Raw genomic sequence first — 26,707 nt, forward strand, 5'->3', positions numbered from 1 at the left:
TTTCTGTATAACTGCTTCTCCCTGCGAGACACTGAACCTCAGATTCCAGCTCTGGGTCCTGTAGGCTTGTCCAAAACAGTGTGACCTCGACCACACCCCAGAGAGACAGGGAAATGATTTCCAAATGGGCTAGGAAATGCATACTGAGGGGTCAATGATGTAACATTCCTAGCTCTGTGAACACACAACTGGGATATTGAGTTATAATAGTACTTGAGCAAAGATGGATTTTTATGTGGATTTTTATATACCAGCAACTATAAAGCAGAGTCAGTCATTCTACTTTATTTTAATTTAAGTGTAATTCAAGTAGATTGTTGGCCTCCCATTTGTTGTCTGTGAGTAAATGAGCAGTAAATGAGGTTGAGAAATGTGCTTCAACCAAGCGACTTTTTCTCCCCTATTCAAAAGTCAACTTGAGCTGCTTGTGCTCGTTAATTGGCTCCAATTATCAGCCTGGCTCTGGGGTGTAAAATTGCAATCTATTTCAAGTAGCTGCAGTGACTAAACGGAAGCTGTTCGTTTTGCAGACACGCTCCTGAAGTTACTGACACTCCTGCTGCATTGTCGGGTCCGGTTTGCGGGTGGGGGGCTGGGCTGGGTCGACGCGGTGCCGCTCGGCTCCACCCCTCGCTTGGGCCATGCGGGCCGGTTTGTTGTGTCGGGAGCAGCGGCGCAGACAGCGTCGAAAGAGCAGCCGGAGGATGCGTTTCAGACAGCCTGCAACAACTGCCAGGGACAAGAGAAAGCTGGCTGCCTGGAGGATCGGCCACAGACACGATTCATCTCACTCGCCGATGGTGTAGACGCCAAAACTAAGGTGAATTTGTAGGCTTTTATTATTATTATATAGCATGGATCTTAGATTTGTTTACATATCGTATTTAGATATAGCCATGTCACATTTGCTTTACATTTGCGTTTTTGCACGGGAGGTTATAGGCTAGCAAATCCGTCATTTGGATGAAATGATTATTGAACTTCCAAACCTGTAAGCAGCTGAAAAGTGCGGCTGTATCGGTGAAGCGCTTGCACGAACTGAAAGCGTAATGAAAACCCGCTGTGATTCCCATAACAATGTGTGTGTATATATTGAAATGGCACACATTACACCTGTCGTTCTGAACAAAAGCCCCACATTACAATTGCATCTCCTGTTTTAATAAAAAGACACTCGAGATATGCACGAATTGCTGTGGAAGACAAAGCAAGTGGATTCTTATAGCACAGTACTTAACGCACTAGACTGGCAATAGCCTATATGATAAATACCATTCATTTTTAATATTTTGTAGGACATTCTATGGAAATATTAACCTCCACAAACGCTTTTCATTTTGCATTGTTTGCGGCCTATGTGGAGGACTCTGGTTGACTCGTTTCTTTGCGGACAGGTGGGAAGGCGCCAGCCTGAGGATGGGCAGGAGGGAAGGCGGTGACAGCAGCATGAGCGCCAGCCGCGGGACGGGGCCGTGGAGTCTGCAGGGCGTCGCTTCCTCGGACGAGGGCTCCGCGCTGGACCGCCACGGCGACCCGGACCCTGAGCGGGCGGCAGCGAGCAGGAGCCCCGCCGAGTCTCCGCGCCCCTCGGCGGTGGTGAAGAAGCACCAGCACAAACACAACCTAAAGCACAGGTACGAGGTGCTGGAGACGCTGGGCAAGGGCACCTACGGCAAGGTGAAGAAAGCGGTGGAGAGAAGGAGTGGGAGGACAGTAAGTGCTTTTGCATTCACTTATTATTTATACATTTTTTAACTGTTTGTGCTTGTATTATACTCCCTCTCCCACCATCCACTCTTGAACTGGAGTTTCTCGTTTGTAGTCCTTGGGTTTAACAATTTGTATAAAGTTTAATACATCATACAAATCCATAAAATGGGATAATATAAAATAAACCCGGATGCTTGCCTCATACCAGCGAATATTGATCGGCGTATTATTGTTCTTATGTGGGATTTGAAGGATCTTATCGCATTTCAACTTGCATTTCCTAACGTATTACAAGATCAAATAGCATTGGTTTCTAACTCAATAGGTCTAATCAACGTGAATGATCACCTGCAAAATTGAAGAGAACATTTTCTGCATTTTGCGTGTTCAAATTCAGTGTTGGAGCAGATAAAAGATTTAACTAAGGAGAACCTATTTTCTTCATCTGTGTACAGATTTGTTAATGAACATCATTCATTCAAAGCCAGCAGACAGCATAAAACAAAACACAAAGCCTTAATGCCACCCTGGAGTTCAGACGTCTTTAACAACAACATCAGTCTGAAAATGTGGGACCCATGTGTGTGTGTGTAAACACCCACTGTACCACCAGCCTTTTGCCTCCTCCAGAGGGTTATTTCACCGACTAATGCAGCATTACTTACTTCTGCTGCTAAATGCCACCTTCTGGCTCCGCTGCAGGTTTTCTTCCAAGTTTCTGTTAGGAAACTGAATTATTAATGGACCAGTACCCATTTGCCATTAATGAACTCAATAAAAGTGCATTTGGCACAATCCAGAGAGCTCTAAGTAGGCTATTGAGCTGAAGAGTTCAGCCAAAGAAATTGTACAGTACTGTAATAAGTCTGCCCTTTTCGACAAAGACACCTTTTTGAGATGTATGATGTGATCTTGGAGCAGGTTCTGCAAGAGAATGTGAGTTCTAGCTAGGGCACAAAATCAATCCCTTTCCTGTTGGAATCAAGTGTCTGTCCTCGAATTCTTCTCTCTCTCTTCTGTATGAGTGAAGCCAAAGTATAATTCTCCACTTTGGGCTCTCTGACATGTTACACTCCTAGTAAACGAATTCACGTCCCAAACGAGACATTAGGAGATTGACATATCTCATGATTCTCTGTCAAGTCATGCAAGTCTAATCAATGTGACTCAGACTGCTGAGCTGTTGCAGGCTCTTACTCACAAGCAGCCACTTATGTTGCTGTTAATAAACAGGATTAAAGTTTGTCAACCGTTTCATAAAAGCAGGATCTGCTGCAGCAAGCCTCAGAATCTGGGAGTGTTTTCAACAGCAGTGGAGAGCAGGACTCCAGACTAGATGGATACAGAATAGGATGTTGGCTACAGAGCAGCAGTCTGAGCAAGTCTGTTATCCGCTGCTGTGCTCAGGGCCTGGTCCGAGTTTGCTCACTCCAGTTAGAATGGCTGTGACTTCCGATTCCTTCTAGAATGTGTCGAGATTCTGAATTTTGTGGAGGAGGCATTAGCAACCACACACAAAAACAATCAGGCAACATCGTACAGCTGCTTAACGCGATCGCATTGTTCTTCAACCAGACTACAGCCTATAATCCTCACCATGAGAACCGACGGTTTCTCATCCCTCAATTAGCCCCAGGGCAGGATTGTACTTCTTGAATGATTGGCACATATGAATTACATCATCCACTAGATCTCATTCAGTTCCCTTCATTCTGCAGCCCGATCTTGAGCATTCAGTGTCTCTGATGTGAGTTGGGGTTATTGCCTGTATAGGAGGACTGAGAAGCTTCTAATAGCCCTCAGGTTCCCATTGGTTCTGCTAGCTCCACACTAGGTTCACTGTACTGCCAAACACAACCTGATTTCATAGGTGGATTCCGGTATACCTGAATGGTCCCAAAGAGAAAAATCTTCATTCTGGATAGGCAAACCTATACACTTTTTGTGTTTCTTTTCATTTGGGCATTTTGGGTGTTTTACAATAACTTCACATATTTAGGAGTTAGAGAGAATTAGGTCAACCAATGCCAGTTATCCATTCAGTGTACCATTTTGATGCAGACTTCATTGACTTTATGCAATCCACATTTTATAAACAGCCCACACCGGACTTGTAAACAGACCATTACGTCTTTGTGTTCTTAAAAAACGTGTGTGTATATGCTCCCTGCTTAATTCTAGTCAGTCTGGCATTGACAGGACATGCAAAATTATGCAAACAATGTGAAACTGAGTCAATAATATGGTTAGAATTTGGTTTTCAGAAGATCATTGTAGTGATTCAAAAAAGGAAAGTGCTTTCATCTTTATCGGGGGGGTGAAACTGTTGTGACAGACAAACTAGCCACACATTCCTATAAATTAGGTCCAGGCAGGTTTAGAAAAATATATATTTTGAATTCCTGTAGTTAGAACATACCTAGGATTCTTTCAGACAAAACTCACTTTATTTTTGGAAACTAAACACAGGCTATAATTGGAACAGCAGTGGGAGATGTATTTCCAGATGCTGGGATAGCCTGGCCCCCAGCCAACACTCCAGACCTGGTAACTGGTAAGAAAGTGAAAGACAGAAAAATAAGGTGGTTCTCTGAAAGAAAGCTTTTACAAACATCCAGCAATTTCCTCAAACTCAGAATTTGGCATGAAGCATGCTGTCCCAAAGTGTGATTCTGTTCCAGACTAGAAGTGTTTTTTCAGCCTTATCTCAAGCAAAGTACAATTTATTTTCCACAGACTTGCCCATGTCCAAAATAATTATACAAATCTATCAGTTCTAACTGGTAACCTTTTCCCCTTTATATCTTGCATCCCCCAGTCTAATGTGTTTATTTTAATGTTGTAGACTGGCTCTTATTGTTATAGCCTTTTGAAGGACACAACCTTTAAAATGCATTGTGTGTGTTAAACCTGTTGGATAATATGCTCATACACTATAAAGTCAACAAAATAAGTCCATTCTAATAAAAAACATCAAATAAAATACCTCGCTAATTAAAAATGAAAATAAATTACTTCTAAGAATACTGACATTATGCTGTACTGTATACATTTTATAGCACAAAACAATGCTTCTGAAAAGCAATGTGAATGTAATTCTACAAGGGAAAGGGGGCAGGAGTTTTGTGTTTCAGATAAAGTGGCTAAGCAGTTGGCAGAAAGTCAGCAGAAGGGAAATGCTGTGACCTAGATCGACAGAGAGTTCTCAGTCTGAAGAGTGGCTATGCAGATTTGGCCCCATTTACAAACACTTGTCTTGTCCAGAAAATACAGTACCAACAACAGGATAGTCCTGCAGATACATGGTGCACTAAGTCCAGTCATCAGATATACCAGCATCATGTGACAGGGAACAAGCAAATGTATGGAAATCGTAAGAGCTGAAAAAATAGTGTATTTCCTGATATCCCAGAAATGAAGGGCTGGTGCGGTATGCTCCTTTTCTGTGCTCTTTAAGAAGGCACGTGTCCCAAACACACACACCTTACCATCTGCGTAGTCCAGTTACTCTGACCCACTACTGAGCCATCTTGCACAAAAACTCAGCAACCTCTGTTCATCAGAAGCACAGTGTGATGTCCTTATGGGTTCTTTTGAGATCTCTAGTGCTTATCATGTAAATTATCCAAAAGTTACTTTTAAACAGGTGAGGCTTTATAGATGGCAGTTAAAGGGCATCTATAGGTTTCTGTTAAAAATATGAAATACTTATCTTTATCATCTTATCGGATCCACAACTGTTTTAATATTTCAACCAAAAGCTATGCCTGCAGCTGATATTCACACATGCAGGTTACTGTACTGCTGGGCTGGTGCTCACCTCAGGTCTGTGATTTTTCTTGTTGCTAAATGTATTGTTTGTTCTTAAGGGCAATACATGCCTTAAACACTCTCAAGCCCGTGGCCATTTGGGGGAAAATATGAGGGTTCACCTTTCACTTGTGGCCATTCTGCTCAGTTTTAAACCCTGTAACGGATGTTGCTCTTTGCTTTGGATCCTGGGACCACTTGGAGGGGAGCATGTAACATTCCTCACTCAGTCATCAGATAACTGGGTCATTTCCTGCCCCCCCTCCAGCACTCCCAGCCCCATGAAGAGATTAGGTTATGACATTGTAGTTCTCAAGACACTTCACTTTTGGTCTGAATGACAGGATGAGAAATGGAATATCTTTCACATTTCAGTGACACGAACAAGTCTCTAATTTTAATCTAACTGAAGTCAGATGGACTGAATACAAAGAACTTTCTTAATGGTTCAGTGGAGGCAGTGTTTTGTGATTCACACACACATACTGTAGATAAGTGTAATCCATGCATTAAGAAGCGTGTGATAACCAAACAGGACAATGTTCTCACAATACACCTATAGGACTGTTTCTGATGATAAAACCATTGTGATGCATGATAGGAACTCGGGTACAAACACTCCAAATGACCCACATGACTCCTATAAGAGGCCCCCCTTCCTCTTCATTCTAGATACTGAGACTGCGTGCCTTGCCTCACCCCAACATGGTTTGGCTGCATCTTCTGGTCTCTCAGGAACTCTGACAGTTGAGACCTGCACACCCTTTATCTCTAGTCTCTCATATGGACGTTTCCATTTTTTAAAGTTTCCTCTCACTTCTGCCAAAATCTGCTTGCACTGACACAGCCCAGCTCTTCACAGTACAAACACACCCCCCTCACTCTGCCTGCTTCATTCCTTAGAATTTTGAGCCCAGGCTATAAGAGGCCAAAAAAACAATGCATACTGCATGAGTGACACTAAGGAAACTTGTTGCAAATTGCATTGTACATGCAGCCCCCCTTGGTTGGTTGGGTGCAGAGCAGCCCTTGATAATAACCATGGCAACCACTAAAGTGGGAAAGTGAAAGGAAGCAGGCGGTCGTCTCTTATCAGGCGTTTGCTGATAGTGGTATCAGCTCTTCTGCAGGGAACAGCTCAGTGCGTGAGATTGCCTGCAGCCAGGCCTCGTCTATTTCCGATACAGACACTATAAATACACCAGTGAGAGCATGACGTTACACATTGGCTCGCAGCTTAAACTTCACAGACCTGGCATGTGTTGGCAATGGGTATGCAGAACAATAGAGCCACGCGACTATTTGAACATCTGTTCATAGCGTTGTCAACTGAGCGGGGCTACGTGTCCCTCTGAACATCCTGGATACCACCAACCTCAGTGCAGGAGCACTCTCTCAGTAATGCAGTTTCACAGCGCAGCACCAACTGACTTCCCCAACTACATTTCCCAAAATGACTGAATGAAAAGGAAAAAGGATGGTTTGCTCACAATACCGTTGGCCAAGGGTTTGGCCAGCAAGAAGCTATTCAGAAATACAACAGATTGAGTCAGACCATGTAACAAAATCTGCCATAAACCAGATTTAACAGAAAGAGGACCATTTGCTGCCTTTAAAGAAAAAACACACATATAATAAATTAATAATAATAATAATCCCATAAAATAATCAAATGTTGAGCACAAAATGGCCAATGTCTTCCATTGCCAGGATTCAACTCAGCCAGTACTCAGACAGACACGGAGTACCAGAGGCAGAGGGGTGTGATGGCAGAGCTGCTGTGAACAAACACCTACACTTGGCAGCTCCCTTGTGGTGTGACGCCTGGCGTTGGGCTGAATTAGCAGTAGCAGGTACCAGGCTTCTCAGACAGGGCCGCTTTTTTGTGTCTGCGTCTCGGGCAGCTGTCTGCGTGGTCACTATGTGGACCCACACTAGCCGCCTAGACCCTAAGGGACATGTGGCCGAGGGGTGACGTCAGGGGCCTGTGCCGAGAACAATGGCCGGAGTGTGCTCTCCAAGTGTAGGCTGAATGCAGCTCAGAGTCTCAGCAGGGTGGAAGAATTCCACCCTTTGCTCTGGCAGTCCTTATTATTTATTTTTTAGCAGACACTAAGTCCTTGCCAGGCTAGGGATTTCGTTTTCAAACCATTCCTAGATCTTGCTGGGGTAATACTGGCTTTGAAAGAAAAGCGGATTCCTCCTTCAGTTTATTCAACCAATCAACTTATTTATGTTGATTAGAAAAAAATGAAAAATGACTTGACGGCATGATGTTCAGATCATTGCTAAAACTTGCTTTTCCATACTTTTTCTAAATTCCCCAAGGATTCAACTGTATCAGATGTCATTTTAGGTCCTAGGGCCTGAAACTGAAAGTCTGCACATCATAGTGGTTACATGTATGAATAGAAGAAAGCAGTAACTTTCAAAAAAGGAGTACAGGTTTGTAGTTTTAGATAATTGGGTGGGTTAAGGTTTGGATTTAATCCCAGCCTGTCTCTCTGTAAGGGCGTTACTACCAATACAATACAAATAAATAAATAACCCAAGCATAGCGTTCCTCAAGAGACGTGGTGTAGCCAATCCAAAATGAAGGAGTGTCGATTAGGCAATGCTTAACTGCAGCGAAAGTGTGTCAGCAATGGACAAACAGGGAGTTTCCATCAGCCTGAAACTGAAAAACACTGACAAGTTTGGAAAAGGAGCTGAACTTCAAGACAAATACATTTGCATTCAGCCACGCTCAGTGATGAGTGTGTATCCTTGACCCACATACCAGGCCAGGGCAGGGTGACTGTGGAGTGGGCAGGGTTCACGGGCAATTATAATTAAATTATAATATAATTTGGTTGTAGAAACTTTAAACCAAATGTCACCTGCTTTCAAAAACTCCACAACTGTATTAAAGTCAAATAAAATGTCAGAGGTTATTTAGTCGAAAAGATAAGCTATATCGCTTTAAGTAATTTAATGAAAAAGGCAGAACAGTTCCTGCTGACCAGATGTAAAGAAATTTCAATAACAAGAGTCACTGGGAAATAATGAGGTAAATGCTAAAGAGTAAATTACAAAGGCAGTGGACCAAATCACATTTTTGCATCAGTGTTTAATAGCACTACTAGGAGTGCGTGCACTACATTTGGTTTTGTACTTCCAGCAGTGCATGTTGACACAAGATGACACATTGCTGAGGCCTTTAAAATCCTCTCCATCCTGTAAAGCACACTGGATGATCACACCTCAGGAATCACAGAGATTAACTGTGACATTGCTACAGAGACCGCAGCTGAGTTGCACACTGTACAAAAGGTTCACAAGGATTACAAGACTGATTTACACCGCTTTGAATTGTTCCATGGTCATTTGTAATACACAGTGACAGACGCTTTCCTAAGGTCTCCTTCAAACTCAGATCTGTTAGAAAAACAAGCATTCTGAGGACCAAAAAATCCCAAATGTTATTCTGATCACTGCACCTAAGGTAACATAATTTCCTATCAATGCACCACATAAACAAAAATAACTTCAGCATGCCTAGGCCTATATCCCTGAAATGAGTTAAAAACAAAACAAAAAAAACTTTGTCATAACAGAATCAAACTTGATTTTAAACATTCTCCTGGGTATACAGTGATTTCAGTGCAGATCTCTAGTGGGTTCATTCTTTCCAATGTAAGGTACAGAAGGTGCAGAAATCCTGTACCCTGACTCAGTGTCACCTGTCTTTTACACAGAGAAGACATTCAGAGTTTGAACTGTTTTCAGCAGCACACACTGCCGGCGCCAGGAGTCTCTTGTTGAGCTAGGAGTTATGTGCATACTGTAGTTATATTTAGGGCCACTTTACATCAGGCAGTAATAGCTTGCATAATTTGCAATTGCTTCAATTGCTTATAAAAAAAAAAAGTCCAATAAAAACACAAGACCGTGCTGTTGATAGAGTAGAATGGAAACACTCTGGCATTAAGTGCCCAGAACAGACTGTCCCTGCCTGCCCTCAATACAGAGCAAAGGAGCAGCAGGCCGTGGTCAAGAACTGGATGAGTGGAAACAAATGCTTGGTTTAAATCAATACTTATACAACTCTTTAGTATTAAGAAAATTGCAATAGTAAAATACAGCTAACAGAATTACATGTCCATGTTATGCCACAGATGCAAAGACCTTGTTCAGATAGTTTGTGGTATTTTTATCCATATACTTTAGTCGCAGGCATTTCGCATGTACGTTACAGCATGGCCTCCTTGGCAGTCAGTATTCAGTCCCCAATGAAAGCAGAATACAGGTCCGGGCTCAGGGTGAGACCTCAATGACCAGGCCTGATGTGTTATTTCCTGTCTTGTTGGTTTCTAGGTGGCTATTAAATCGATACGGAAGGAGCACATCACTGATGACTTGGACAAGGTGCACATCCAGAGAGAGATCGAGATCATCTCCTCCCTCAAACACCCAAACATCATCCGCATCCATGAAGGTCAGTACTAGACAGTAGACACTCATCTGTACGTTGTGCCCAAGACTGGGAGAATAGCCACTTCCTTTCAATGTGAAAAACAAAGTCATAAAAAATAATCAAGACTCATCTTGGAGTTATGATGGTGGTTCCCTCTCTTGGCACAGTGTTTGAGAGCCGGGATAAGATCGTCATCGTGATGGAGTACGCCAGCAGCGGTGAGCTGTACGATTACGTCAGCGATCAGCAAAAGCTGAACGAGACCGAAGCTCGCCACATCTTCAGGCAGATCACCTCTGCAGTGCACTACTGTCACAAGGTGAGGCCCCTGCTTACTCCCTAGTGTATGCTGACCATGTCCCCGCACCAACATAGACTTGATTTTGAAGGAGAGATGTAGGATGCACAACCAGGCTGATGGAAGAATATAAATTACATATGATGGAACACTCGCATGTAATAGGAATTAAGGACAAGGAAACTGGTTCAGAAAGGTGTTTTCTGATTACGCAGTGACAGTACTATACACCGATCAGCCATAACATTATGACCACTGACAGGTGAGTGAATAACACTGATAATCTCGTTATCATGGCACCTGTCAGTGGGTGGGATATATTAGGCAGCAAGTGAACATTTTGTCCTCAAAGTTGATGTGTTAGAAGCAGGAAAAATGGGCAAGTGTAAGGATCTGAGCGACTTTGACAAGGGCCAAATTGTGATGGCTAGACGACTGGGTCAGAGCATCTCCAAAACTGCAGCTCTTGTGGGATGTTCCCGGTCTGCAGTGGTCAGTACCTATCAAAAGTGGTCCAAGGAAGGAAAAGCGGTGATCCGGCGACAGGGTCATGGGCGGCCAAGGCTCATTGATACACGTGGGGAGCGAAGGCTGGCCCATGTGGTTCGATCCAACAGACAAGCTACTGTAGCTCAAATAGCTGAAAAAGTGAATGCTGGTTCTGATAGAAAGGTGGCCCGTGTCCTCTGCTGAAAGAGCCTACAATGGGCATGTGAGCATCAGAACTGGACCACGGAGCAATGGAAGAAGGTGGCCTGGTCTGATGAATCACTTGGCCTCCAAATTCCCCAGATCTCAATCCAATCGATCATCTGTGGGATGTGCTGGACAAACAAGTCCGATCCATGGAGGCCCCACCTCGCAACTTACAGGACTTAAAGGATCTGCTGCTAACGTCTTGGTGACGGATACCACAGCACACCTTCAGAGGTCTAGTGGAGTCCATGCCACGACAGGTCAGGGCTGTTTTGGCGGCAAAAGTGGGACCTACACAATATTAGGCAGGTGGTCATGTTATGGCTGATCGGTGTATACACTGGCAGTTCAAATGTTCAAAAAATATGAAAGGAGGAACCAAATGTATGACCGTTTGTGTGTTTCAACCCTGCAGGGGCCACATTCTTCTAGTTTCACCTTAATTGAATCACTTATTTGCCAGACTGAACCATCAGCATTGTTTCCAGATTGCAAGCCAGTGGGGAATCTCAGAATCTTGGCTATGAGATACAAGCCACCCTAAAGAGTGATTTCATAGTCGGTTTTCTCAGCACTAAACTGTTTGAAGCCTTTGACTTGTAAACTCAGAAAATTGATTTTAAACAAATAATGATCAGTTTCTTCCTTCTATGGTTTGTATGAACTTACAGTCAAGCAGTGTAATGCTTGGGAGTAAGGTATATTAACCTATGCCACATGCCAGAGGACATCTTATTGTGAAATAATAAAAAAGGATTACTCTTTCGTCTTTACTGTTGTTTTGACATTGACCTTCTGAAGGCTTGTATAAAGTGCAAATCTGAGGTGCCAAAAATGTAGATAAGTTGGAAGTTTGTACTGAAATCCTTGAAAAGCTACCATCTGGATTTAATTTCAGTCACTAAAACAACTCACATCAGGTGGCAAATGCACTGGGAATTGTTCACATAGAATATGCCCTGACAATGCTCTTAGAACCTTACCCTTCCAAATTATTATTAAGGACCGGCTGACTGGTAAGATTTCCTTTGCTGACATTTAATGACAGAAGTTTTAAAACTAGGAGGTTAAGCCTCTGTAAAGTTCCCGCATCAAATGAAAGATATTGCCACGGAAGAACAGCTCATGCGAGGCTCCAAGTCTTGATCCTCAAAGCTAATTCTTAAGAAAAACATAGAGCTGCCAGCACAGAGGAAGAAAAGGAGATATTTCCCACTTTTTTTTGACATGCGGTTTAATTACTAACATACTGACATTCTGTTACCACTCTTTGTGTTATAAAAACACTTCTCGCATTTGTGTGTTTAAAGTTGGGACACAAAATCACACTCTAAGCCTCTTAACTGTGGAATACTAATCCTCAGCCAAAGCAGTTTCTTTTTTTCTTTTTTTAAGTGGGATGCTGAACAGGGGGGTTCAACTTTAGTTCCTGCATTGATAAATGCAGCAAACAAGCAGTAACTTTATCTGTTGCCCTGCAAGAGGTCTTAATGTTTTAGCAGATCTGTTTTTCCTACTACTTCACTAGTTTTCAAAAGCATGACACAGCCTTCAGGTAGCCAGCAGTATTATATAACAAAGTTAAGGCTTAAAGTTCAAAAATCTCAAAAGGGGACATGCATTGTAAGCGCCTGCAGTGCAGGTTTATGAAAGAGTTTAGTTGTATGATGTTTTGACATTCAAAAGTTAAAGTTGACAAAAGAGGCTGCTGTCCTGATGTAGTGATTGTTCAAATATTTCTGTAAATGCTGTAATTCATTGCACCACCACCAGGAACTGTCACCCTGCATTCACACATTACTGCTGGACTCAGAATAACAAGGCAGGACTCAGAACCAGTTCAATCTGGTGTGCTAGTATGCTTGTCCTCTGCATTAGCAGTAGGAGGCAAGACATGTACAGTATGAGAGTGCATTCAATGCCACTATTTGAGGAAGGATGCAGCAGCCATTACCACAGCCCCTTGGAGGTCAGGGCATTCGAGCCCCCAAATTAACTTTTGTTAATTCAGTCTTTAATTAGTCACTGAAAAGGCTCCTTTCAAATAAGGGGCACATGAATGAGAAAATGTCAGATCCATTTAAATTCACCCAAGGTTATTAAACCTGTTGGTAAAAAAAAGGCCCTTCTATACTGAACGTTAGCTTTTCACTTTACCTGTATGTCTGATTAATTAAATTATAATCCTCCAAATGATTAAATCCAGGAGTAAAATTAACATTCAATTTTAATAACTATATTAATATATATCACAAACAACTCTATATTGGTATAATTCCTCTCATTAGCAACCCAGCTTTACTGAACACTCAAAAAACAGCTTTATTCAACAAGCCATCAACATGTAGAAATTATAATTATAAGTGAATGTAAAGAAGTTCATTCAAAGGCTATAGCAAGATGACAAAAAAACTAGAGGGGTATACAAACTAATGGCAAAAAATAATTGTTGCAAAAATAGACCAATGCTTTGTATGCAGTAGTTACAAATAATTTAATGAAAGTATATTAGGGGCTGTTGAAGTTTCTTTCCCTTTTTTAAATTAAACAATCACTTTTTTTTGTATAGTACAACAATCTATCTACTGGTCCAATCTAATAAACTCAGACTTTGGAAGCTGGTCCGATTTCCTAAAGCTATTAGAATTAGAAATATCAAATCTAATTTCACACTCCATTTCTTTTGTCTTAGGTCTGTTTTGATCTGATACAATTTACCTCAGCCACAGTGCTCAATGCAGGCAATGAATCCTTCCCAGCATCTTGATGGGAGGTATTTAGGTCACATGGGATTACCGCCCAATTATTTTTTTTTAAAGCTGGAGATAAACAGGGGTGCAAAAAAAGTCTTGGGAACATGTTTTGGCCTATGGTTTAACTACGATAGTGATGATTATCGCTCCCTTATGATTTTCTGCATTTACAAAAACTGTATTGCTCAAGGCTGGTGAACACTTTCCTCCGTTAACGATGGACAAGGTTACACTCTGATTCTTGGCATTCACTTTCTGGCTCTTCTCTTCAGTTCTGCTATATTCCACCAGAAACGCCCAAACTACTGCCTGTTTTTTCACATTACGTTTTACAGAACACAACTGGTTACATGCTTGTGAATTTAAGTTTCCAGTGCAGATTTGTAGCCTGACCCTTCTTGTTTAAATGGACCTTGTCAGTAATTGTGGAATAAAAATAACTGTTTGAGAATGACAGAGTGTGTCACTGAGGGTCAGTCCAGGCCTTGCAGCTGCACATATTTCAAGAAGGGTAGCTTTTCAATGAGGCGATTCCCCCCGGAACACAGAGGAACAGAATAATACAAATGATGCCAGCTAAACGTATGTCAACATTAATGCACGTGACATTGTTTATAACCATCAGAAGTAACTGGACCTTTAAGAAGCCAGCAACACCTTGATCGATTACAATCACTCCCCAAACACATTTCATACAAAATCAGGAACCACTGATTGCTGTCAATTCCCAGATGTCCCTGCATTCCCAGACCTAACCACAATATTTCTTGGAGACTTCCTATAGAAGCCAGTTCCTTTCGTCCTAAACTGGAATCAGTGGAGCTCTAGTGTGAACTGACCAGAGGTTATCTCCCTGTGGTACAAGCCAGGGCTCATCGTTTATAGCAGGCCCAGCTCCCAGTCCAGCTCTGCCCCAGCCGAAGCTGGTGCCATTCAGCCAGTCTGCCTCAGCCAGCCTGGGTCCACCCCTGGAGTTACCAGGTTATAGAATAGAGAGCTGGGATGTTTATATAAAAAAAAAACTTTCAAAGAATGAAATGGGGAATTAATGTAGATAACTATTTCAAATTACTTCTTTTTGCAAAGACATTACTACATTACTACTTGTTGAATGTGAGTCAAAATGCACAAAAGTGCCTGCCAAATAAAACAATAGTTACAGTATTACTATCAATATTTTAAATTAAAATACTCATCTCTGATTGGGTTGTCTTGTCCCTGCCCCTCTCCAGAAGGTCGTTTAAGCTGGTCTGTTTTGCTTATGTCCCCCAAATTTTCTGCAATGACTGACGGTTGTTTTCTCAATCAGAGAACATTAAGTCTAAAGTGTTTCAGGACATCAACAAAATATTAATGGATATATTTATTAGCAGTCATGACCATGGTAGTGTAAGAGCAGCAAAGAAGCAAATAACCCAGTTTTGCAATCTTCTTATATTAGAGATGAATACAATCAATTATGTTTTTTTATTATTATGCCAGCTTCCATTTAAATGGGAATACAAGATTCTAACGGTCAAGCACATCATTCTGATACAAATTACAGACAGAATTACAGAATATATACTTGTTTGATTAGGGATTACCAAGTACTGGGTTCCTGCGATTTGATTGGTAACACTTGTCTTCTCCCTTTTAGAATGGCATTGTCCACCGAGATCTCAAACTGGAGAATATTCTTCTGGACCAAGACTTCAATGTCAAGGTAAAGAACTACATTTGAAGTTAGTGGTAAGACATTGTAAGAACTTCTAGTATTGATCAGCAACTATATTGGACTTATCCAAATGAATTCCTTTTGGCTCACATGAATACAAAACATGGGAGATAGGCTTTGTAGTAGTTTTTGGTGGCCAAACATTAAAAAAAAAAGATATTGAGACACAATGCTTAAATGCACTAATTAAATTACTAATTTGCAAATTGATTATGTTGGCCCCCTGCCCTCCTCAAAACGAGGATACAGGTACATTCTTTAGTGATAGACACCTTCAAAGTGCGTCGAAGCCTTTCCAATTAAATCAGACACACTGCTAAAGTCCTATGGGAACAAGTCTATTGTAGATGGGGACTTCCCAAAACTTTGGAAAGTGACAGAGGAACTAATTTCACTGGAGACATTAAAAGAGCTGTCACATATACGTATTAGGAATTAAACAAATTAATTTAGATAAGTCCAATATAGTCAATACTAATACTCACTGAACTAAAATTATAGTACAAGTACGCTCCCCCTGGTTAAAGTATTCTATAAAGAGAGCAATTCATTATTAAGTCAGGATGAACATTTTAAATGGTCTGTGATGTTGTTGACAATTTAATAATTAAATTTGCATTGTCACAGAGTTCAAAACAAAAAACAACTGAATGTTAAAACAAACTAAAAAACAAATAATTAGTCTTCACAGTAATACATGTGAGCGAGGGCAGATTAAATTGTGCGAAGAATAGAGCAAGCCATCGGCAAAGTTCAAAAAATATTGTGCCAGTTCTTTAAAAAGAACCTCTTGCCCATTCCTTTCCTTTTATGGAAGGTGTGTGAAGCTCAGGGGAATGCAGAGAATTTCAAGGATTCAAATTGTACCTACATCTACATGAAACATCAAAAGAGCCTTGATGCTTTGGACCCTTACCTAATATAAAGTTACACCACAACCATAAAAACAAAGGGAATTATACAGCTAGAAACTATTACCGATAAGATGAATAACATCTTACAGAAAAATAAAGAATCTGAAAAATCTTCTGCATAAAGAACACAAATCCTGGACAACATTAAACTGTAAGGACATCTCACTTGGCAAGACTCAGTTGCACAAAACCTTCCTAATAATTTAATATTGCAACAGAAAAAATTACAGTTTTAAGAAGGAAACGAATCATTAGTGCCCAGAGATTTATTTCATAATTTCAATTTAATATGGGGGTTTTCATTTATGATTCTCCTTAAAGTGGAAAATTGCCTCCTCTCTCACCACATTAAACTTCTGGCTTGAAGTTAATAATCAATTAAAAAGGAATGTAAACTAATGAGTCTACAGAGAGGAAATATTTTGTGTCTGTGTGTGTCTGCATGCTTGTTTGTGCACCAAAAGAGGTGGGATCTGGAGAGTATTGGACTGGTGCATACAGGAAGCACTTGATCATTGTTATGATAATCCTCCTAAGAAGGGTTGTTGCCCAGAGTCCTACTTCTCTGAGGGTATGTGTGGCATGTGTGCAATTGTTTTGGCTGTCAGGAATCGCTATAAGACTTATTTTCAGAGAACGAGCTTAATGACCACATAAAATATACAGCCGGCTGCCTCAGTGTTATTGGAGCCAGGGATAATTTAATAATCTCCCCTAGATCGAGTGTCCTCCTGTGCTCTGGTTTAACTCACTGGCCGCGGTCAGAGCGCCCCACCACGCTAACATACAGTGAATCACGCACACAAGGGTTAGGCCCTCCTCGTGGACCTTCTGCACGGAAGGGTACATTGCAGTACTGGCCTGGGAAAGCAAACTCAGACTCCTTGAGTGTGACAACCTGCTCATGCTCTTTCAGACAGATCATTCAGTCCAACTTTCCCAATTTGCCCGTTGCTCCGGTTACCACTTAAACAACTGCCCTGTCGCAGAGTACAACACAAATTGCACTATTCTGAAAAACATGTATAAATCGGGCCCTTTCAAATTTATGCCATGTAGTTTAAGCCATTAAGCTATTTTGAGATGCCAAATATGTCACAATCCTGCAGCATCTGGTTAACATCTGTCTGATCTTTCCCAGTGCCTACTTAGGCTGTTTGTACTGTGCCTGCATTACTCGGCTATCAGTCCTACATCAGTGCAACTGATCTGTTTTGGTAAAGTACTGCGATTTGAATATGGAGTTCATTCCTTCGCGATACGTGTTGCAGGCAGCAGTACGTTGAAATAACAGAGCCTTAAAATGAAAATGAGTCCTAACATGAAACACACAAAGAAGACAGGATATAACAGACAACACACTGCTTTCTGTTCTGTGTTCAGTCTTCATCTTGATCTGCATTCAAGCAAAAGGGCCTTTTCAAATCAGTCTATATACATTTCAGAGCTCATTTCAAGGTATCAGTTCATTCTGAGTGTTTTTCATTTCCTAAAGCTGGCAGATTTTGGGCTATCGAACCAGTACCAGAAGGGCCAAATGCTGCAGACATACTGTGGGAGCCCCCTGTACGCATCGCCAGAGATTGTCAATGGACTTCCCTACCAAGGCCCAGAGGTGAGCAGTGTGCAATGTGCATCAGATCAGAGGGGAACAGCTTCCTCCAGATCAGAGGGCAGTCCCACTTCAGCTATGGTGTTAATGGGCACCAAGTTGCACATATTGCCATCCATTCAAAGCTATACTGCTATTCCCCTCAGATTTCCACTTAAATTGTTGTCATACTTAACTAACTGCTCTGATCTTTAAGTATTTATATCTCAAAAACTGTGAACTACAAAGCCAAACAGTGGTACACCACTGGTTGCAAGTAAATCGAACAATCGAACGACACAGTAAGGTAACAGTTAAAAAACGCTACATTGAAAAGGAATGGCTTTTTGAAATGGTACAATCAACTAGGATGTGATATTATGTCAGACATGTGTTCTTGAGGTAAACAGAAGTATTGATCCCTGAAATTAAATACAGGTTTGGCTCTGATGTTAATGGAGGTAATAAACTTAATTACAGACCTATACTTTTGGTGATAGAAAGATGTGGTCTGTAAACATTCAGGATTTTTCTTCATCGCAAAAGTTTCATATGATTTCTGCGTTTTACATTCTCTCTCTATAGCAAGGCGCAATTGAAAGCCAATGTCCTCATAGAGGCCGCTGGGTCCGGCACTCTAGTCAGATTGGACAGACCAAAAAATGCAAACCAATTCCAGCATGAGGTTGCCAAGCATGTAATAACACAGAGTTATTACTGTGTCTTAGTATTAAGATAATTGCTCTGAAACTGACCAGATACAACATATCCTGGAAGGGGAAGGGGGATGGGGAGTGGGGAGAGGCAGATCTATTGTAACACTGAAGAGAAGGCACGTGCAGCTCTTAAGAGTCCACTCTTCACCACACTCTGGGAATCATCCTTTTCAAAGTACTACTTTATCTCCTCTCCAGTTGTTTTGCAATTTAATGTATGATTTCTTACACAATATATGCAAGTATGGGTTCCGAGTGACTCTGTGCTCTGCTGCCGCTTTTGCATAGAAGGCATTTTAATTCAACTGTTTAAGTCACCCTGGATAAGGGCGTCTGCAAAGAAATGAATAATAATAATAATAATAATAATAATAATAATCTGAACCTGTCCGGCTGAAGGAGAGAAAGAGTCCAGTGGAAGAATGGCTGTTTACTTTGAAAGACACTGGTAAAGCCACGGCTTAGGTCAGTTAGTCTTCGTTGTCCAATTCCAAGTACTTACCCCCTGCCCTCCCAGTCCCTGGGTACTCATTCCCCTTCCTCCAGACTGTCATAATGTACTCACCCTGAGGAGTGCATCTCTGACACTGTGTTGGGCATTGGTGATACCTCTGCAGGTGCCATCAGTCAGCTCATTTTCACAGAGCAAGCTCTACTTTCACCCATCAAATTTGGGGTTGCCATAATACATTGGTGTGTATCCGAAGTCCTGATGCTGGATACAGAGAAGAGATGGGTCCTGAGGGTGGGGTGGTATTGGAGAGACAGACAAGTTCTAGTTAGAGCTTGCCTAAGGCTGTTTTACTATGATTTTAAACCAGTACAGTAAATACTTCTGTCTACAAAAGAGCATATTGCATTTAATATATGTCACGATATCCAAGTTTCACTCTTCACCTTCCGTTACTCTTAAAACTGTCAGTATCACAAAAATTAAGACCTACAACACTGAATATTATAACGATAGCACCACACAATATCATACACTGTTAGGGTTTTCAGGATCTCTAGTAATATAAGTAAAATCGGTAGAATAACTGCGAACAGGAACACTGCAGGGAAGAGTGCAATGATCAGTGCGGTATTGTCAGCGTAGGACAACGTTTCAGTCAACCAAGATGCAACAGTGATCTAAAGGAAAATGTAATCAGCAGATGGAAGCTTGTCCTTGACTCTGTTATAAGGCATGCAATTAAAATCTGCTGAAATCCACCAAGAATAATCTGTTGGCTTTTAGTTCCCCATTCCAAATACAGTAATAAGGTACTCATGATCAAGTTATTTGAGATTGTACCACGTTTATGTTGTAGACCACCCACGGCTGGCTCCTATCCTTAGCATGTTCTGGGAAAAAAATTACAACTCTTTTCTGCATTTTTGTACAGCATTTACATCTAGGACTTCCTTGTAAAACAGAAGGGCTGAAACCAGCTGAGAGGTAGCATTTCACAGGACCTCCGTTAGTCATCAAAAAGCTACAGAGTAAGACAGCTGTGGATCCAAAGGGTTTTTCTTACCAATGCAAATGCACTGCTGTAAAAGGCTCAGATTTTGAGAAAATACAAATAGCTCCTTTCAGTGCTAACTGTAAACAATTCCCCCCTCATTTATGTCATGATTCTCCACAAAAGAATGAAAAGGATCATGGGAATTAAAGATTCTTTCAAAATAAATTACTCATGCCTAATTATGTGTAACCTGAGCTCAAATGGAAGCCATGCAAGCCAAGAAAAATTCCCTTAATCCGCGTCAATACGGTAGGCATTAGCTCCTCTTGTTCCTGCGTCTCAGAGCGAGCGGTGGGGGTCCTTCTGTTTGCTTTGGAGTGCAGCAACGCTCCCCGTTAATGCGCATTAATTCCATTTTCTGCAGACTTGACAAACCCAATGGACATTAGTCTAAAACCTTTCTTTTTAATCAATTAGCTATTTGGCATTTTATTTTTTTCCCCTTCTCCCTTAGTGAAACATGTTTTCATAGCTCTTTTTAAGAGGATTTACAATGGTCTTGTCTTTCCTTTGCAGATAATTTTTTAATATATTTAATATATACACACACACACTTTCATTCTCTGTCTCTATATAAATTATGTTTGCCGAAGAAGATTATGGAGTTGGCTGTTCGGCTTTGAAAAACAGACCTCATCCCTCCCCAGGACAGTGCTTTGAAGCACATTAAATGAATACATTCACAGACAGCACCCCCCACCGTCACCACACACAATGGCTTGCGATCAGTGCTTATGCTGAAAAGAAAAAGAAAAAATCTGCTTTGGCATTTAGTCTTTGCTCTCTGCTCTGACAAGAGGAATAGATAATACAGGGTTTTAAATGAAAGGGAGCATCTGAAACAGATCTTCATAGATACAGTAAATCAATGGGAGAAATCGTAATTTACATTGAAATGCACACAAGAAAAAAAACAGAGATTTGTGCATCTTTAGTTTTTCCATTAATGTGAATGTGCTTCCTATTTGAAGCAAGGCTGTTAATCTACATTTAATTGACTAAACGTTTAAACACAGAGCTTTCCGTTCATTAAACCGCTGAAAGGGGTACACATTGTATTTGTTCAGTAACTTCACTTGTGTATATTCTGCATTACCACCCATTTTAATCCGTTTGGTATTTTAAGCGTTTAAGTCACACAAACAATAATCATATATATGAAAATATAATAAAAACTGATCTTATCTTTGTCTTTTGCCCTTTTTAACTTTTTACATTAAAATGCAGTACTCAAGCTGCAAATCAGTTTCTTCAGTCCAAAATCAAAACGTGTCCACTTTTTAGGTTTTACTACAAGAAAACAGATTTGTTCGACACTATCTTTAACCAGGGAACTTGTCAGCCTTGTCAGGATATTCCCAGCCATTGGAGAAAGAAAAAAAAAAAAAGTCTCTCAACTGGTACTGAAGCAGCTGACACAGTTGTTTCCGTTATTTACATCCAAATTTTGCTAGTCGCAGGTATTTTTGATCATTCACTACCACCACTTCAAAATTCAAATCATGTTCACGGGTACTGCTCAAATGCACTTTCATTTATATTTGATGCCGGTGGACACACTTTCAAGTTGAGCAGGGATATCTTTATATTTAGACCTGTCGTTCATACATGTTTCATTACAGTTTAATTAAATGGAAAAACTACTGGAAGTCACAGATATAGAAAAATACCTAATGTATATTATATATAGACTTAATATATCTATTGTTTTGTTTAAGGTGGACTGCTGGGCTCTGGGCGTGTTGCTTTACACCATAGTGTACGGAAGCATGCCTTTCGACAGTGCTAACTACAAGACTCTGACCCAGCAAATCAGCCAGGCTAAATACAGGAAACCACAGCACCCCTCAGGTATGTCTATCATATCAACACTGTGACCCTGAAAGACCCCCTCCCCCTCTCACAGCCCATACAAAAGCCCATGGCTGCTTAGGATTGTATTCCAGTCTTTCTGTGCTCATGTGGGTGTTATTTTTAAGATTAATGCTCACGCTAAGCCACCCAGAAAGGCTCTCATTTGTTACATGAAGCTAAACAACATTGTATTTTTAACAACTTTCAAAGTGGTTTCAATTTTTAATAAAGCAACTTCAAAAGTAAAGGGATAGAAGATAATGACACCCAGAACTTTTTTCTGTAGCCCCCTCCAGGAATAATTGGTATTAATGCAGGAGGGTGTATTAACAGGCTACTCTCAGTCATTGATACACAAATAGTATCCAACGTAGAATATACTGTATATTCTGAATGACACAATGTGCAAAGTCTGCACATCCCCTGACCCTGGGATTTGACCTTCTCAATTTTAAACCTGTCTCTGTTATGACTGACAGATGCCTGTGCGCTGATTGACTGGATGCTGACTGTGAATGTGGAGGAGCGAGCGACTGTAGAAGATATCGCCAACCACTGGTGGGTAAACTGGGGCTTTGAGGAGTCAGTGTGCGACTGTGAATCCGGCCAGGACTGCCCTTCACCTTTACTGGCCCGATACATCGACTGGCAGAACAGATGCAGTACCAGCGAGAGCCAGGGTTCTCCAGATCTTCATCTTCATTTCAGCTTCCCTCTGAAGCCCAGCACTCAAGGGACTCAGGGGCCCATGTGCCTGAAGAAATCGAAAAAGGAGAACGACATTTCTCAGCCTGCTACGTTCATTCCAAAAGGGGACATAAAGCCAAAGGGCATCCTAAAGACCAGAAGCAGCTTCAATTCTGCTTTCCTCCCTCAGAGTATAGGGGATGGACTTTCACAGCTCACTATCCCAAGACACAGACGTCAAGCATCGCTGCTTCCTCCCAGCCCTAAGACCCTGCCTACATCTTGTCAGCCCACGTCTAAAATGCCAAAGAAGGGGATCCTAAAGAACCTGCACCAGAGGGAGTCGGGGTACTCCTCTTCCCCAGAGAGGGCAGACTCGGCGGAGGGGCCTGCAGCTGGTGACATACAGCGTGGAGGGGAGGAGTGCCAGGCAGGAGGGGGAGTAGTCAGGCGGAAGAAAGGGATTCTGAAGAAGAACGGAAAGTTTTCTGCCAGCTTGGACCTGCCTGACATCCGTGACACCCTGCCGTCCCCTGAGCCCCTCCAGCAGCCTCTGATGTTCTCCAGCAGGGTCGGTGGATGCGAGACTCCCTCCCAGGATGACTCGAGGCAGCAGCAGCAGGCATCAGCCCACAGCCGGCCCCCAAGCGTGATCAGCGATGACAGCCTGCTCTCCAGCGACTCTTTCGACCTCCTGGACTTGGCTGCCCAAACCAAAAGGCGCCTCTTCGCACAGAGCAGCCATCACAGCCTTTACAGCTCCGAGGAAGAGCTGGAAGACTTAGGGGACAGAGGCAAGAGGAGGGAGGGTAGGGTGGAGGTGGAGATCTCACCAGAGCAGAGGAAGGAACTCTTCCAGCAAGCTCAGGAGATCTGCGGACAATTGTAGTGTCGGACACCTGAGCACACCTGGAATGGGGTTGAAGGAGGACTGGCTTGGCCAAAGGGTGTGTGAAGAGACGTGTTGTTCATTTAAGATTTGGAAAATGTTGGAGCCTTTACACACATAAAATTGACAGAAGACTAGCAGTCAGTCTGTGGCACATCTTGAGCTGTAAGGACTTGAAATACAAGAGCTCATTACTATTTTTTTAGGTACAATTTACCAATTTACTGGCAGGGTAAGAAATCCTGACTTAACCAAGAATAGCACTTGCCAATATTTATTTGTATTTGTTTTGTCTACAGTGTAACTGAGAGCAGCATTGTACCAATGTAAATAATCTTACAAGTGACTTGAATACACCGTTCAGGATGGCATGTTGTTTACACTGTTCTGTGCTGCAGTTTAAAGTTTAGATTGTGTGCACTGCCTAAAAATGATCTCATTACAAGGCTGGGATCAGTTTGTATTAGTGCAGATCAACCTCCCATGTGGCTTGATACAAACACTGGAAGATACAGTGAAGAAGTTCTCATGTAAAATAACCCACACTGAATAATACGAGGATTATGGCACTTTTCTCACAATTTTTGAATCTATTTTTACCATCTATGCTTCTTTTTCCAGTTATAGTCCTGTGGTATTCACTTGGAGAGGAGACCAAAAGTGACTTATAAACAAACTCTATAAAAAAAGAAATGTGCAAAGAGGAAGGTTATATGATGATTATTAATTTATTTGGATAATCTACAGTATCTGTGACATTTTAGCATTGGTTCTTAAGCATGCAAGAGTCATGAAATGGAATCACAGAAGTTCTGCATGCCAATTGGTGCTTCCTGAGGTAGTAAACAAATCTTTCCCTTGCCCCTTGGTTTATGCCAGTCACCAACACCAACACCTTTCAATTTACCAACTTGTCAAAGAAATCCCTAATTTGTGAAGGATATTTGCCTCTGTGGGTTTAAAGTTATAAGGGTTTGATACATTTATGTATTTATTTTTTTACTGAAAACAACAACACAAACAAGACGTATTGCTTCAGATGACAGTAACAAAAGACTTGAGAACTATACCGTGATGACAACATGACTGAAGGGTATTAGGCCTAATATGGGAGGGCAACGATGATTACGAACAGTGTTAATGTGTATATTTTGTTTTGTTACAAATAAATATTTTATTTCAGTGTTTGGTACTGTAGATTGGTGAAACAATAAAGAAAACATGTTTGTTAAACTTTCTACTGTAAAAGTCAATAACTGAGGAGCTGTTTTTTTGTTCATGCAGGATTAATGTGGGATTACTGTCAAGGAGCTGAAGTCATTTTAACACCACAGAAATGTGTTTATAACAATGGGTTTTATTCCAAGCATCTAAAGAAACCATAGTCTGGAAACTCAGTTCTTGTTACAATAATCTGTCAGTCTGTCAAACATACTTTACTTGCTGGACAGAAGACCGTATGTTTTTCAAGATGGGAGATGGCTGATTCATTGTTTTCATTAACCAGTATATCTCAGATAGATGCACAGCGCTGAAAATTGTTCTTAATCCAAACCAACCAAGCAAACGTTTGACAAGACAGCTCAGAAGTATAATTTATATATTTGTTCATGTCATTCTGAACAGGCAGACAGATTTTGTTTGCTCAGCATAAAGCAAGCAACTCAAATACATTTGAAATTTCTAGAATTTACATTTAGAAGAGAGACAAGTGGGTTGGTTCAAAACTGAAGCTCTCACCATCAGAAGGAAACAACAATATAATGTACTTTGTTTCAAAATATAATTTTATCCTATTCAGCACATAACTCCTTGGTGCTTACATCTTCAAAATCAAAACCAATCAAGAATCCAATCTGGAGAACAATTCCAACAAAGAGTATAGCAAAAAAACATATCACAGCTACAACATGTGGTGTTTTTAGCTGTTCAGGCAATATCTCCAATTACAAATTCACAAATAAATAATCCAGTGGATCCTACCTTTGGTGCAGCTCTTCAGTCCATGTCCATGATCTGGTGTGTGGCCATCATTTCACCTGGGATCAAAATCATCCTACCTGGTGATAAAACAGATTGCAACTTGGGTTTGAACAGAAATATTGCTAAAGGTACACACAAATCATGTTAAACTAAATGCAAGAGATAGGCCATTTATTTACCCCTTTGGCCCTCATTAATTTAGGCTTACTTGACACTTATAAACAGCACTCTAGTTACTGGTAAACATAGGATAATTTAAATAGGATCCTTCTCCTGAGCCTTTGTTCATTCATGTGGGTTGTGAATTTGTTTCTTTATATATTATTTAATATTTTTTTATTATACAGAGAAATCCATCTTTGGGTAGGTTAGTGTGATAAGAAATTGATCATGGTATTTTCTGTCTATAGATATATTTTACCATATTAACAAAACATGTCAAATGCTTTTAAATGGAGTCGAGCTTTGATCATAGCAAGGATCAATATCTAAAAAAGCATTACCTAACTTGGAAATGCATAAGTCCTTTACATACAGTTTCCAGTTAGCATCAGGTATTATGAATAAACTAGGGAGTATATTTAAACTACATCTGAAACAGTATATAAATAACTCCCTGTCAAATTAAAAAACACTGCATTTTAGGTACATACTTTTAAAAGGCTGGTCTTAATTTTAACCTTAGCTTGAGATAAATTATTAATTGTGCATCCTTGCTCTGTATCAACCTTAAATAAAAGCTTAACTGACTGGACAACCCACTGTCCTTAGAGTTGTGCATCACTGCTTAGTGATGAGAGTGAAAGTGGTCAAAATAACTGTTGAATTCAGTATTTGTGTACGTTAGTAATTGAGAATCTTTTAAACTAGGGACCAGGGGGGCAGGGAGCTCTGACAATAGGAGATGTTCCACTACGGAAATAAAACAAAGGGAAACTGCTAGTAGGAAAGTCCTGACATGTTTGTACCTCAATGCCAGGAGTATAAGGAACAAGATGTTAGACCTAGAAGCCACAGTGCTGGCGTGTGACTATGATGTTGTAGGAGTGACAGAAACATGGCTTACAGAAAATGATGGGGATGAATACAAGTTGAAAGGATACACACAGTTTAGGAGAGACAGGC

General features: G+C 41.0%; 1 protein-coding gene across 1 annotated transcript; it reads left to right on the forward strand.

The window, feature by feature from the left end:
- The first annotated feature begins 592 nt into the window (after positions 1 to 592).
- On the forward strand, positions 593 to 24,832 carry LOC136737483 (NUAK family SNF1-like kinase 1). The gene is made up of 8 exons (XM_066698195.1): positions 593 to 820; positions 1,395 to 1,713; positions 9,877 to 9,997; positions 10,144 to 10,295; positions 15,363 to 15,428; positions 17,850 to 17,969; positions 21,888 to 22,020; positions 22,503 to 24,832. The coding sequence occupies exons 2-8, from the start codon at positions 1,417 to 1,419 to the stop codon at positions 23,597 to 23,599; spliced, it is 1,986 nt and encodes a 661-aa protein (XP_066554292.1). The 5' UTR covers positions 593 to 820; positions 1,395 to 1,416; the 3' UTR covers positions 23,600 to 24,832.
- The last annotated feature ends 1,875 nt before the right edge of the window (positions 24,833 to 26,707 follow it).

The sequence above is a fragment of the Amia ocellicauda genome, chromosome 3 (genome assembly GCF_036373705.1).
Source record: "Amia ocellicauda isolate fAmiCal2 chromosome 3, fAmiCal2.hap1, whole genome shotgun sequence".
Classification (NCBI taxonomy): domain Eukaryota; kingdom Metazoa; phylum Chordata; class Actinopteri; order Amiiformes; family Amiidae; genus Amia; species Amia ocellicauda.